Genomic DNA, 13,766 nt, shown 5'->3' with positions numbered 1-13,766 from the left:
ATTGGGAAAAAAATTAACTTCACTACTAATTGTCCAATTTAAGTACTAGTGACAGTTTCAAAATCGTCACTAATATTGCCTTTTTAAAAAGTTTTTGTGAATGTTCTCAAACTGTTACTAATACTATGACTTTAATGACGGTTCTGGAGAGTAATAGTGACAGTTTTAAAACCGTCACTAGTAATAGAGCATTATTGACGGTTTTAAAATCGTCACTAATAATAGAGCACTAGCGACCGTTTTAAAATCATCACTAATAATAGAGCACTAGTGACAGTTTTAAAATCGTCACTAATAATAGAACATTAGTGACGGTTTTAAAACCGTCACTAATAATTCAGCATTAGTGACGAATTTAAAATCGTCACTAATGCTATGGCTTTAGTGACAATTTTTGGTCGAGTCGGTGTAGAATCTATAGTAATGGGCTTAGGTTTTTAGTGACGGTTTTAATCCCTCACTAATACTCAACTATTAGTGACGGTTTGAAAAATTCGTCACTAATAAGTATTAGTAATGGCAAATATAGCGACTAATTGAAAACCATCACTAATAACCTTATTTTTTATAGTGACCCTAAACCCTAAACCCTAAACCCTTAACCCTAAAACAAAAGTCCTAAACCCTAAACCATAAATCTTAAACCCTAACCCTAAACCCAAAACCCTAAACCCTAAACCCTAAAAACTAAACCCTAAACCCTAAACCCTAATCCCTAAACCTTAAACCTTAAACCCTAACCCCAAAACCCTGAAAGCGCTAAACCCAAAACCCTAAACCGAAACCACAAGCCCGAAACCCTAAACCCAAATCCCTACACCCTAGAACCTAAACCCTAAACCCTAAACCCTAAAACCTAATCCCTAAACCCTAAACCCTAAACTCTAAATCCTAAACCTTGAACCCTAAACCCTAACCCTAAACCCGAAACCATAAACCCTAAATCCTAAGCCCTAAACCCAAAATTGTAAACCCGAATACCTAAACCCTAGACCCTAAATAGTAAGTAATAAACCCTAAACCCTAAACTCCAGACCCTAAACCCTAAACCCTAAATCCAAAACCCAAAACCCTTATTGACCTTATAGCTCATGCCCGGTTTTGATAATGACAAATATTCTTGTATTTGATGAATATCTAGTTTCTTGTGCAGGTCTACATTAGCAGATACATTGACGGCACGAAGAGAAAGTGAAGTTGAAGACCAAATCTTTTTTTGTAATGCATTTCATATCTATTTGGTCTGTAATAGTAATTAGGACATTTGGTTTGTAATAAGCTCACACACATCACATGTATGATCTATTTTGTAAGCTCAAACCAGATGCGAACTAAAAGTGACCTTAGAAAGACCTTAGGGTTCGGTCAATCGACACCGGACTTTTTCGGTGTCTTGAAATTGGACCCCAAGTGACCCTAGAACACACACATTACACATATATTTGTTAGGCACCTGAATAGGGTTTGTATGCTTCAAAACAGGACCGAAATGCACACTTGGTGCACTTTCGGTCGACTAGCCAAGTCAGCTCATTTTGACCTGGTCGACTGAAACCTCCCTGGGTCAACTAATTGACCAAGGTTCTAATCGACCAAACCAGAATAATTCAAAAAGCCCCGATCGACCGAAACCCTCTCTAGTCAACATTTTAACCACCTAGTCGACCGAACTAGGTAGTTCAAAAATCCCTGGTCGACCGAAACCCCCTGGGGTCAAAATTTTGACCATCTGGTCAACCGAGACAAAAATGAAATCCAACTACCTGGTCGACCGAGGGTCCTCGGGAGAAATCCCAAAGGTTTGGTCGACCGAACCAGCCAGTTCAAAATGGCTTGGTCGATCGAAACTCGAAAAATTGAGAAATCGCCTTCTCCTGGTCGACCGAGCCCTCAGTTCAAAAGTCCCCTGGTCGACCGAACCATATGAAACTTGGTCGACCGAACTTGTTCTGGTCGACCGGACCTCTCAAGTTGCACCTAATTTTTTACCACAGTTAAAATTTTTAAACAGGGTTAAAATGGGTTAAATGTCATTAAATTTTTATAACAATCCCTAATAGGTCCCCAACGGTCAAAAATTTCGATATGTCTATATATACTCCTTCATTTGGGAGAATTAAGTGTCGATTAGCAAAAGGACCCAATCGTAGGATCACGCGTACGTGCCTCACCACAGTTGGTGTCGGCTATTCAAGTGAGGAGGTTGCTTCAAGATGGTTGTCAGGGGTATGTCGCATACATAAAAGAATTTCCGAAAGAAGAATTGAGACAAGTTAACATACTAGCAGTGAGAGAATTCCCATATGTCTTTCCAGAAGAATTTACTGGTTTGCCGCTGACCGTGAGATAAAGTTTACTATAGATCTATTGCAGAGATCTGCACCAATATCTAAAGCACCATATCGTATGGCTCTGGTTGAAATGAGAGAATTGAAATATCAGTTACAGGAGTTGCTCGATAAAGGGTTTATCAGGCCTAGTGTGTCGTCCTGAGGAGCGCCAATTTTGTTCGTGAAAAAGAATGATGAAACCATGAGATTGTGCATCGATTATAGGGAGATAAACAAACTGACAGTCAAGAATAAACTTGTATTTATATCCCAAGAGCCAAAGGAGCCATTAACTAGCCGTTGGGGGGAAGAAAAGATATTTTATTTGGTAAACTAGCGGTTTTCCACTCGTCGACAAATCCCTTGTGTTTTTTGGCGAGTGTCCTGAATGAGAAAAAAGTCATCAACATGAAAGTTGTGAAATTTTGTCTTAACTTTCCAGGGACGCCATGATCGTCCTTTTTGGACTTTTTTGGCAAAAGTTATGCCCCAAATACCGAAAAGTATTCAAGACTTAAGGCAGTACTACGGTAGTGACGATTGCTTTGTTTTTCCTTATCAAAAAACGTTTTAATGACTCAAAACATTCTTGGACAAAAGTATATGAAATATATTAAGTGTAATGAAGATTAAAACTTATCCAAATGAATTTCCTTTTGAATATAAGATATCTTGATTAATAAAACATGTTTGAAAACTCATTTTGATATCTTATATGCATGTTTAGTATGTCCTTTTATAAATATACTTGACTTTCTTTGAACCTTTAAGACATAAAACTTGTTTTAACACAGTCGGGACTAAGTATAAAAATGTTCTTAAAACTAGGATGTTAAAAACTTGTCCCTTTGAAAACATATTTGAGTTTTAGGATTAATTTGACAAACTCTTATTTTAACTTAGAAAACTATGAATATTGAGTTTAACTTTAGTGCAATCCTATATACTCATGTGTCCCAATATGCATGCATTGGCTCAACTCTTGCTCAAAAATTATGCAGAAACAAAACGCAAGAGTTAAAACAGTTCCTACCACACATAACCCTTATTACAAATAATTCAAAGATGAAGCTTCCATCGATTGTGCTTGGGTTCATCCGAGTACGTGACCTTTTGATCTTTCCCACTTCAATCATCAATTCGGTCCAATCTTTGCCTTCGATCCGGTACTTCGTGAATGTGTCACTTGTTCCTGTACTAAGCATAATTTGCAAAGATGGAAGACACTAGGAACAACAAGTAAGTTAATATCATCAAAACTCAATAAGCCATGATAGTGTGGCCATCAAGGCTAACATTATCCCCCTTATTGATGATATCTAACCTATTAAGAATCTACTTAATCTTTGCATTTGTAATTATACTTACTATGGCATGATATGCAAAGATAAGCTAACCTATAACCATTAATGGGTTGTTATCATCAAAACAAGACAATTAAGTTTACGTAACCTCTAAGGCTAACATTCTCCCCCTTCTTGATGATAGAAAACCATTGCTGTTCTCCTATAGGGTAGATTTAAAGCTCCCCCTCAATTTATGCATATTTTTAGATAAGACTAACATTTGCTCCATCTTACTATATGCATAAAGGTAAAAATATTTAACTATATTTTCCATATCTATTAGAGCTTTAAACATGCATACCATAAAATAGAAAGTTCGTGTAAGATAAAACAAATAAACAATTAGAACTTTCATATTATCTTTGAATTACCACATGTATTCTACCTCACATGCATTTTCCATGCATTTCACTTCCCCCCTCCCCCACCCACATAACACCACAAAACATTCTCTTAACAAAAAGGACACCAAACTATCATCTGCCCCTTTGGTCGTCATCAAAAAGAGAGGCAAAAATTCATTTTACTAAAAAATGATTTCTCCCTCTTAATCTAAGATATCATGGTGGTGAGGTGAGTGTGTGCTAGATACATGTGCCCAAAAAAAATTGCTAAACCATAACACTTGAAAAAACCAAGAATGGCTTTCTTGCAAAAACTTGAATGATGATTTCTATGAACTATACCATATGATGTAGGTCAGTCATTCAATGCAAATTTTCCAGAAGTTGTTATGATTAGCTTACATTAAAGCTCAAGTCAATGTATGGGATATGTTTTGCAATGCTTTTAAGAAATCTACTATATATCCAAGCAAGAGCATATATCATCAAAACACATCATAGCATGCTTTAAAAAAAAAAAAAAAATCAAAACCTTAGAAATTCACAAGAGAAAACAAGGTTTTTCCAATTACAAGCTTGGAGCACATGCTATTTATCCCATAAACAATAGCCAACATTTTCAAGAAGAAACCAATTGATAATGACATATACAATTAAAGTATCACATTGGTTTTATAATTTGAACTCATCAATATTGGCATGATTTTCAAAAGTTCCCAACAAAGTAATTTAAACAATTCAAAATTTGGGATTTTTCACTTTGAGCTCATCAAATACTTTTACCTAGGTGGATTTTAAATCTACCTAAACCTAATTCCTAATCCTAAGTCCTAAAGAAACAATTCAAAGAGCTCATGTGTTTCCTTTTGGTTCCCATTCCTCCTTGAGTCCCAATGGGTTGGTTTTCTTTACAACTCATTCCATTTTTCTTTCTTTGCCTCTAACTCCTCTAAATGGGCAAAAATATCTAATATGACTCTTTCTTTCACAATATAGATAAATCTTGTTTCCATGTGAAGGTCTTGACTTAATTACATTAATTTTGCTTGTTAAGGCATGACCGTGTGATTTACAAGAGGATTTCAAATTCTTTTTCGAAAAGTTATTTCTTTTAACTCCCAAGAATTTATTTGTGTTTTCTTTTCCTCTTATGATTTTACCATGATTTTTAACTTTGTTTTTTAAGAGTATTTTCTTTCAAAACATTTTCAATTTTATTTTTCAAAATTCTTACTTCTCCTTGAAGAATTTCATGGTCTTTTTGAGCTCTTTCCATAAGCTCCTCATTTTGCCTTTTTAAAGAGCAATTTTCTCCTTTCAAAAGCTCTCCTGCTCTACTGGCTGCTACTCTCTATCGTGCATGCCTGTTGTTGGAAGACCCCAAAATCGAGCCCTTGCTACTCTTTTACTTGCTATGCCATGGCCTCTTTGCTGTGTGCTGAAGGAAGACCACCACGGCTGCTGCTGCCTCACTCCATATGGGCCAGCTGCTCTCTCTCTCTCTCTCTTGTTTTTAAATACTTGAATGAAAATTGTTAATTTTTAGTAGTGTTTCAATTAAAGTTTTAAGCTTTTAAATTCATGTTGGGTTATTATTATTAAAGTTAACTTATTTTATTTCTCTTCTTATTTAGCATTATTGTTAAGAGTTAATTTTTTCTTACTTTATTTTGCATTGTTAAAGTTCGGTTTGATCTCTAAAGAAAAAAAAGAAAAAAACCTTCTTTAGAAATTAAATTTGTTTAGGTTCTATTTAAATTAAGTTCATTTAATTAAAATCCAAATTTTTATTGTGTTTAGTTTATTGTTTAGTTGTTAAGAATTAATTTTGGTTTACGTTCTTGATCGCATTAAAATTGGTTTTTGTTTGAATTTGTGATTGATTGAGTTTTTTAATTGCGTGCTTAAGTTTTTGCTTAAAGTCTTCATCTTTAGTTTTTTTTTCGAAAGTTCAAACGTGGGTTTTAATTCTTGCCTAACTCATTAAGCGTAGGATTTTCGTTTTTCATTGTTAAATTTAGTGCGTGTTAGGATTCATAGTTTAAATTTCACGTTGCTTTAATTCGTCAAAAAAAATCTCAAACATCTCAGAAAATTCGAAACTGAACTGTATTCAATAAAAATTTCTTTTCTTATTTTATTTGGGATTACATGAAATTTTGAATTAGACTGCATTTCCTGAGGAGACGATCTGATCTTTAGACTAATTATTACATGATTAAACTCCTATACTTGGGATAACTTCCGAACTACTCATTTTTCGAGTGAGTCAAAAAGAATCTAAAGTCTTCCTAGTGATATCCAAGACAATATTCTTTGTCATACCATTGATAAGGGAAACACCAAAATGATATAAGGGCTCCAATCCATTCTTCTTTCCAACTATGGTCTGGTTTACACCCCATTTAAGTATCTTGATTGGCACCCACTCTATCCCTACCTCAATGGTCTCTAGGTACCCACCTTGTCCTATATCAATTTTCCTAAAGAGGCCTTATTTCTCCTATAGTCCTACACAAGCCATGGACATACAGTTTCATCACAAACAAAAGGCAAAGGCCCCAATAGTACAGCTATCTAAAAGATTGGTTCCTATTGTTTAGAACTAAGGAAGAGTGGGTGAATTGGCTTGATTTCATGACAGGATTCCCATATTTGTTGGTCATTTTCCATCTCAAGGGCAAAGTCCAAACTTAAGGAGGGGAGAGATGTGTCAACATCTTCCCCATATGGAAAAGGATAAGAAGTTTCAAAGAAAATCCATTCGTAGATCTTCACCTATCAGCTTCCCACTAGGTTGAAATAAGAAAAAATATGTGTTATTTTAATAATGTTGATCTAAAGAAGCTACCATAGGACCTATTTAACCCAGTGCATTACCAAGATGATGGAAGAGCCAACCACCCCTTACTCAGTCTGGTTCCCCCACTTCTATAAAAACCTATATAATAAACAGGTTGGCACTATATTATATGGACCAAACCAGCAATAATGGAACTATTGACGACCTTGAAGTCATAGCCCTCTATCTTGCAGAGGAACAAGAGGAATATAAGGCAAGATATGATCTATTAGATGTCACGAATACACCAGCTCAACTCTTTGTTTTCTTGTGTCTTGATCACATGTTCTGAATGCTTCTGTCATGTCAACCTCAACTTTATGTCATGTATCTTGTATTATTAGCTTTAGTCTTAAAAAAGTAGATTTAGAAAAGCAGTTGTTGTCACATGTATTGTAACGGAATATGTTACAACATACTCCCTTTCTCCATTCCATATAAAGATGTTGTGAATAAACTCGAATTTTCATAGTGAAAATTAAATGCATCAATCAATGAAGAACAAATATGGAACACAACCATGCAGTATATATGTAAGCAAATAAAAATTAACACAAGAACACAAGGAATTATGTGGTTCGGCAATGCCTGCATCTATGGGAGCAATCGGCAAAGTTTCACTATCTTGGTGTCAAATGACACAATACAATGATCTTCTTACAATAAGAACACACCCAGAATGATGTATTTATAAACACTACGGAGGTTTCCCTCCAAACACCCAACCATACTAACATTCATATTCAAAATTTAAAATCAGCACTAGTCTCTCGAGCGAATCCGTCGATGGTTTGCTGAAACCGTTGACGATTAGAGCCCAAACTATTGATGATTTATAGTCAAACCATCGACAGAAAGATACCAAGACCAAAACGTATCTACATGTTCATACAACCATCGACGGAACCTTTAACGGATAAAAGCCAAGAGCAGGTCTTTTGAAATTTAGTCAAACCGTCGATGGTTAGATCCAAACCAACAACGGTTTTCCCCCAGTTTTGATTCTACTATGCTTTTCTTCCTTGTGTAAATCATCCACTCAAAGATATCAGCCACAAAACACAACAATCTCCATCTTGACAAATATCTACCCCTTAGGAGAAATCTGAAAAATATAGGCCGATGCCCCACCCTGATCTTAGAACGTTAGGTTAGGTCCATCTCCCTTCTAGAACTTGGAAACATGAAGTAAGTTCAAGCAATGCTTGAACTTTTTGATAGTAACCGATTTTGTCAAAATGTCCGCTGCGTTTTCAGATGTGTGAACCTTCTCCAGTACAAGTTCACCTAAAGTAATTAATTCCCGGACCCAGTGGAACCTTACATCAATATGCTTGGTTCTAGCATTATACACTTGATTCTTCACAAAGTAGATGGCACTCTGACTGTCACAATGCATCACAACCCCACCTTACTGTATACCTAGTTCCTTGACCAAACTGGTAAGTCATAAGGCTTTCTTTGTAGTTTCGGCAACTGCCATATATTCAAACTTAGCTATAGACAATGCCACCAGGGATTGTACCATGGACCTCTAATAGATGGGTCCTCCTACAAGGGTAAAAACATAACCCGTTACATACCTTCTGTCATCCATATCCCTTGCATAATTAGCATCTACATACCCCACAATTGATGGACTATCATGTTGCTTGCCGAACATGATGTCATAACTAGAAGTACTCCGTAAGTATTTGTAAATCTATTTTACGGCTTCCCAATGTCGTCTACCTAGATTAGAGAGAAACTTACTCATTACACTTACTGTATATGCTAAGTCTGGTCTTGTACACACCATGGCATACATTAAAATCCCCACAGTACTAGCATAGGAGACCTTTGACATGTTCCGGATATCATCATCTATACTTGGGCATTCAGTAGTAGACAATTTAAAGTGACTCTCTAAAGGTGTACATACCGGTTTAGCATCAGCTATGCTAAACCTTTCCAACACCTTCTCCACATAACTACCCTAAGATAACCATTACCTCCCTACAATTCTATCCTAGCAAATCTCCATTCCAAGTATCTCCTTGACTGGACCAAGATCTTTCATGTCAAACTCTTTATGCAACAAATCCTTTAACTAATTTACCTCAGTTAAATCCTTCGCAGCTATTAACATGTCATCGACAAACAGTAATAAGAAAATAAGAGAACCATCATCAAGGTCTTTCATATACATGCAGCAGTCATACTCACACCTCCTATAGCCTATCCTGATCATATAGGAATCAATTTTTTTGTGCCATTACCTTAGATACTGTTTCAACCCATAAAAATACTTCTTCAACTTGCAAACTAAGTGCTTTTACCCGGGTTCACTAAATCCCTCTGGTTGTACCATATAAATATGTTCCTTCAAGTCACCATGAAGAAATGTCGTCTTCACATCCATTTTTCTAAATGCGGATCATAATAAGCTACTAATCCTAACACAACCCTGATGGAAGTGTCTCGGATCATAGGTGAGAGGATTTCATCATAATCTACTCCCTTCTTCTATGAGTACCCCTTTGCCACTAATCGTGCCTTGAATTTCTCTCCTTCATTTTCTGAAATTGTTTCCTTCTTCCTATATACTCATTTGCAGCCTATCGCCCTCTTCCCATCTGGAAGTTCCACTAGAACTCAAGTTTGATTCTTATGCAACAACTTCATTTCCTCCATCATAGCAGTCAACCACCTACTTTTCTCCTAGTCATACACTACCTTTTGAAATGTAGTTGGATCATTACTACTATTAATGAATGCATAAGATACTAGATCATCAAAGTCATACATTGGCAGTGGTCTGATAGTGCGTCTAGATCTCTTTATAGGAAAATTGTCGACTTGCTAGTTTCCTAAGCTAGAACTCCCTACAACCAGGGGACCAAGATCATTATCATTGCCTTGAGTTTCTAACTCCACCTACACAACTTGCTCATCTCTGCTCCAGTTTTCTTGTCCCTGTTTCTCTTCATCAAATTTTTGAGTACGCTTCACCATAGCTTTATAATCGAAAACTACATCCCTAATGATCACCACCTTGTTTTTCATTGGATCTCACAACTTGAAGCACTTCACACCATTTTGATACTCCAAAAAGATGCAACATCTAGACTTTGCATCAAGCTTCAATCTCTCCTCACTAGACACGTGAACATAGGTTGTACAACCGAATATCTTCAATCCGGAATAGTCTACCGCATTTCCCCGTCTATACCTCCTCTACCACTTTCCCCTCTAGTGATGCCCTTGGCAATCGATTTACTAAGAAACAAGTCATACTAACTATCTCTGCCTATAAGTTCTTCGCTAGCCCTGCATTAAGCCTAAGACACTGAGCTATTTTAGCTAGAGTTCGATTTATCCTTTCAGCCACACCATTTTGTTGAGGTGTTCGGCGAAAAGTAAGTGTCTCTTAATGCCCTGCTACTCACAAAACTCCATGAACCTAGAATCATCTTACTCGGTCTCATTGTCTGACTTGAGGCATTTGATTCTCCTCCCAGTCTGGCTTTCCACTTCAGCTTTCCACAACTTAAACCTGGCAAACATATCGAACTTGTGCTGCGTGAAGTATACCCAGACCTTCCGTGAGTAATCGTCAACAAAACTCACAAAATAAACATGTCCTCCTCGTGATGCTACTCTAACAAGCCCCCAAACATCAAAATATATGTAATCAAGAATATCTTCCGTCTTGTGAATAGCTGATTTGAATTGCACCTTGTTTTACTTCCCAAGAACACAAAATTGCAAAAATTCAGCTTACATAACTTCATACCTTTCAAGAGTTTCCTCTTATGAAGTTCTTTCATGTCATGTTCACCCATATGCCCAAACCGTATATGTCATAAGATGGTTTCATCAAATTCAAAATCTACGGCTGCAGCTCCACCTACATTTGTAGTCCCCAACACTGAATAAATGTTTCCATCTAACTTTTACCCTTTCATCACCGTTAGATTGCCTTTGCACACCTTCATTACTCCACTTTCGGACTTATAATTGAATCCATTACAGTCCAAAGTGCCTAATGAAATTAGACTCTTCCATAAGTCTGGAATATGTCTTACATCACATAGAGTTTTTACAGCACCATCAAACATTTTGGTTTTAACATTCCTGATGAAATTAAAAGTATATCACCATCACTGCAATATGAATTTCCTTTGAACTACATTTGCTGATTTTAAAGTTCATTCTTGCTTTTAAGCATTCCCTTTCTTCCAATCCGAACACTCTGGTTTAATGTGCCCTTTTTTGCCGCACTTAAAACATCGGATTTCCTTTTTCTTCTTGGATTGAGTTTAGGATTTGTAACTCAATCCATTTCTAAATTTTCCTCTCCCACGATCATCGTAACCTTTCACCACAAGCCCTTTCCTGTGTGAGATGTCATCGCAGATTTTCATTTTTTGATGAAACCCCAACAACACGCTTGCCACCTCTTCCAAATTTAAGGTCCTTTTACCCCAAGTAAGAGTCATAACCAGGTTCTCATACATGTGAGTCTCTAGTAAGGAATTCATACCATCAACACCTTATCATCTTCTTCGAATCTCACATCAACCCACATTAAATCACTTATGATTTGATTGAATACGTTGATGTGCTAGTTCAAATTCAAACCTTCCACTATCTTAATCCAATAAAGTCTTTGCTTAAGAAAAGGTTTATTTGTAAGAGATTTAGACATGTAGCGACTTTCAAACTTCTGCCAAATAGTCGTGGGAGAATCCTCCTCCATGACATGATAAAGCACTTCATCAGTCAAACACAATCCTATCGTAGCAACTGTCTTTGCCGTTAATTCCTTCCAATTAGCCTCATCCATACCTTCCGGTTGAACACCATACAAAGCATTAGGGGTGAGCAAATAGTCGGTTCGGCCAAATTCGGTTAATTAACCGAATTAACCGAAATTTTTGGTTAAAGAATACTATTAACTGAACCGACCGAACCATTGGGCCAAACCGAACCGAACCCGACCGAATTTTTTTTCGGGTAATTCGGTTAACTGAATTTAACCGAAAGGCAGGTTCATGTATTAAGGCTGGGAAAGAAGCTCTTCAAAGAATGCTTATCCTCGTCAAGTTAAACTGTAATTTCCTTGATAATTTCAAAGCCAGAATCAAAAATAACTTTCTTTATCTCATCCGTGTAGTTACCCAATAATCCATCAGGTTTTATCATGGCTAATGTTTTTTCCTTCTCTATACTTCCATTGCTTGAAGATCTGACAGTGAGAGAGAAGGAAAACAGAAGGAAGAAAACCAAAATCAATGGCACAAGCTGATTGAAGCTCAGAGTCATCTCCTTTTTTTAAACTCAGAGAGAGAGAGAGAGAGAGAGAGAGATGGGGCACGAGGGGCTAGCGCCGGAGTACAGACCCTTCGTCTACATAACGTGCTTCCGGTTCAGCCACAGAGCTGTGTACTCAATTACCAGCTCAAATTCTTCTTCCGAGCTGGTGGGTTCTTTCATTTGGGACCCAAAATTTGAACTGAGCTCGTTTAGTTGCATGGGTTTTACTCAAAGAGAGAGAGAGAGGGGAGGGGGGGATAGGGAGAGAATGGTGAAGTTTCTGAAGCCAAACAAGGCGGTGGTCCTCCTCCAAGGCCACTACGCCGGCCACAAAGTAGTGATCATCCGATCATTCGACGATGGCACCTGTGACCATCCATACAGGCACTGTTTGGTTGCCGAGATAGCCAAGTACCCGAAGAAGGTGATCTGCAGACTCCAAGGACTCTGCCAAGAAGACCGCGAAGAAGTCCCACGTGAAGGCCTTCATCAAGCTGGTGAACTACAACCACGTTATGCCCACGCGGTACACCCTCGACGTCGATCTCAAGGACATCGTCACGCTCGAAACCCTTCAGTCCCGCGACAAGAAGGTCACCGCCACCAAAGAAACAAAGGCCAAGCTCGAAGAGAGATTCAAGACCAGCAAAAACAGGTGGTTCTTCAGCTCTGGTTTTGAGTATCCTTATTAAATCGGTTAATTGGTTAACCGAATTAATATTTTCTATTCACCGAACCGAAACCCAATTCACCGAAATGTTGGAAGGCATAACCGAACCAACCGAATTGGTTTTTTTAACCGAACCGAACCGACCAATTTCGGTCGGTTAATTCGGGTTTCCCCGAATTATGCTCACCCCTACAAGGCATTCACCATCCCTTGCTACACAAATAAATATTTCACTCTTCTCTGCCACAAATCGAAGTTTTCGATTCCATCAAATTTGAAAACATCAAATTTCGCAGATGAAGTGTCTGATGCCATAACAACAATGCTCTGATACCAATTGTTGTGAATAAATCCAAATTTGCACAGCAAAAATCAAACACAGCAATCAATGAAGAACAAATATAGAACACACCCACGCAGTATATATGAAAGCAAATAAAAATCAACACAAGAACACAAGGAATTACGTGATTCGACAATGTCTACATCCATAGGAGCAAGAGTTTCACTATCTTAGTATCAAAAGACATAATACAATGATCTTCTTACAATAAGAATACACCCAGAATGATGTATTTATAAATACTACGACGGTTTCCCTCCAAACACCTAACCATACTGACCTTCGTATTCAAATTTTAAATCAGCGCTGGTCTCTTGAGCGAATCCGTCTAGAGCCCAAACCGTCGACGAAAAGATACGGAGACCAAACTGTCTCTACATGTTCAAACAACTGTCTACAAAACCTTCAACGGATAAAAGTTGAGAGTAGATCTTTTGAAATTCAGCCAAATCGTCAACGGTTATAGCCAAATCGTCAACAGCTTCCCCACAGTACTAATTTTTCTAAGCTTTTCTTACTTGTGTAAATCATTCGCTCAAAGATATGAACCACAAAACACAACAAAAGAATCTTCTAACCCAAAGAGCAATAGA

At 37.4% G+C, this 13,766-nt stretch overlaps 1 protein-coding gene and 1 pseudogene across 1 annotated transcript in view; one reads left to right on the top strand and one right to left on the bottom strand.

The window, feature by feature from the left end:
- The window catches only part of LOC131156099 (two-component response regulator ARR1-like), a 30,436-nt gene extending 18,746 nt beyond the window's left edge, over positions 1–11,690 (bottom strand). The window contains exon 1 of the mRNA XM_058109546.1: positions 11,486–11,690. Coding sequence (XP_057965529.1) covers positions 11,486–11,690 — 205 coding nt within the window. The remainder of the gene's footprint in view (positions 1–11,485) is intronic.
- A 738-nt stretch (positions 11,691–12,428) lies between these two features.
- LOC131156098 (large ribosomal subunit protein eL27y-like) lies at positions 12,429–12,852 on the top strand (annotated as a pseudogene).
- Positions 12,853–13,766: the final 914 nt, after the last annotated feature.

Source organism: Malania oleifera, chromosome 5, assembly GCF_029873635.1.
Source record: "Malania oleifera isolate guangnan ecotype guangnan chromosome 5, ASM2987363v1, whole genome shotgun sequence".
Classification (NCBI taxonomy): Eukaryota; Viridiplantae; Streptophyta; class Magnoliopsida; order Santalales; family Ximeniaceae; genus Malania; species Malania oleifera.
This window is presented reverse-complemented; position numbering and strand designations above follow the sequence as displayed.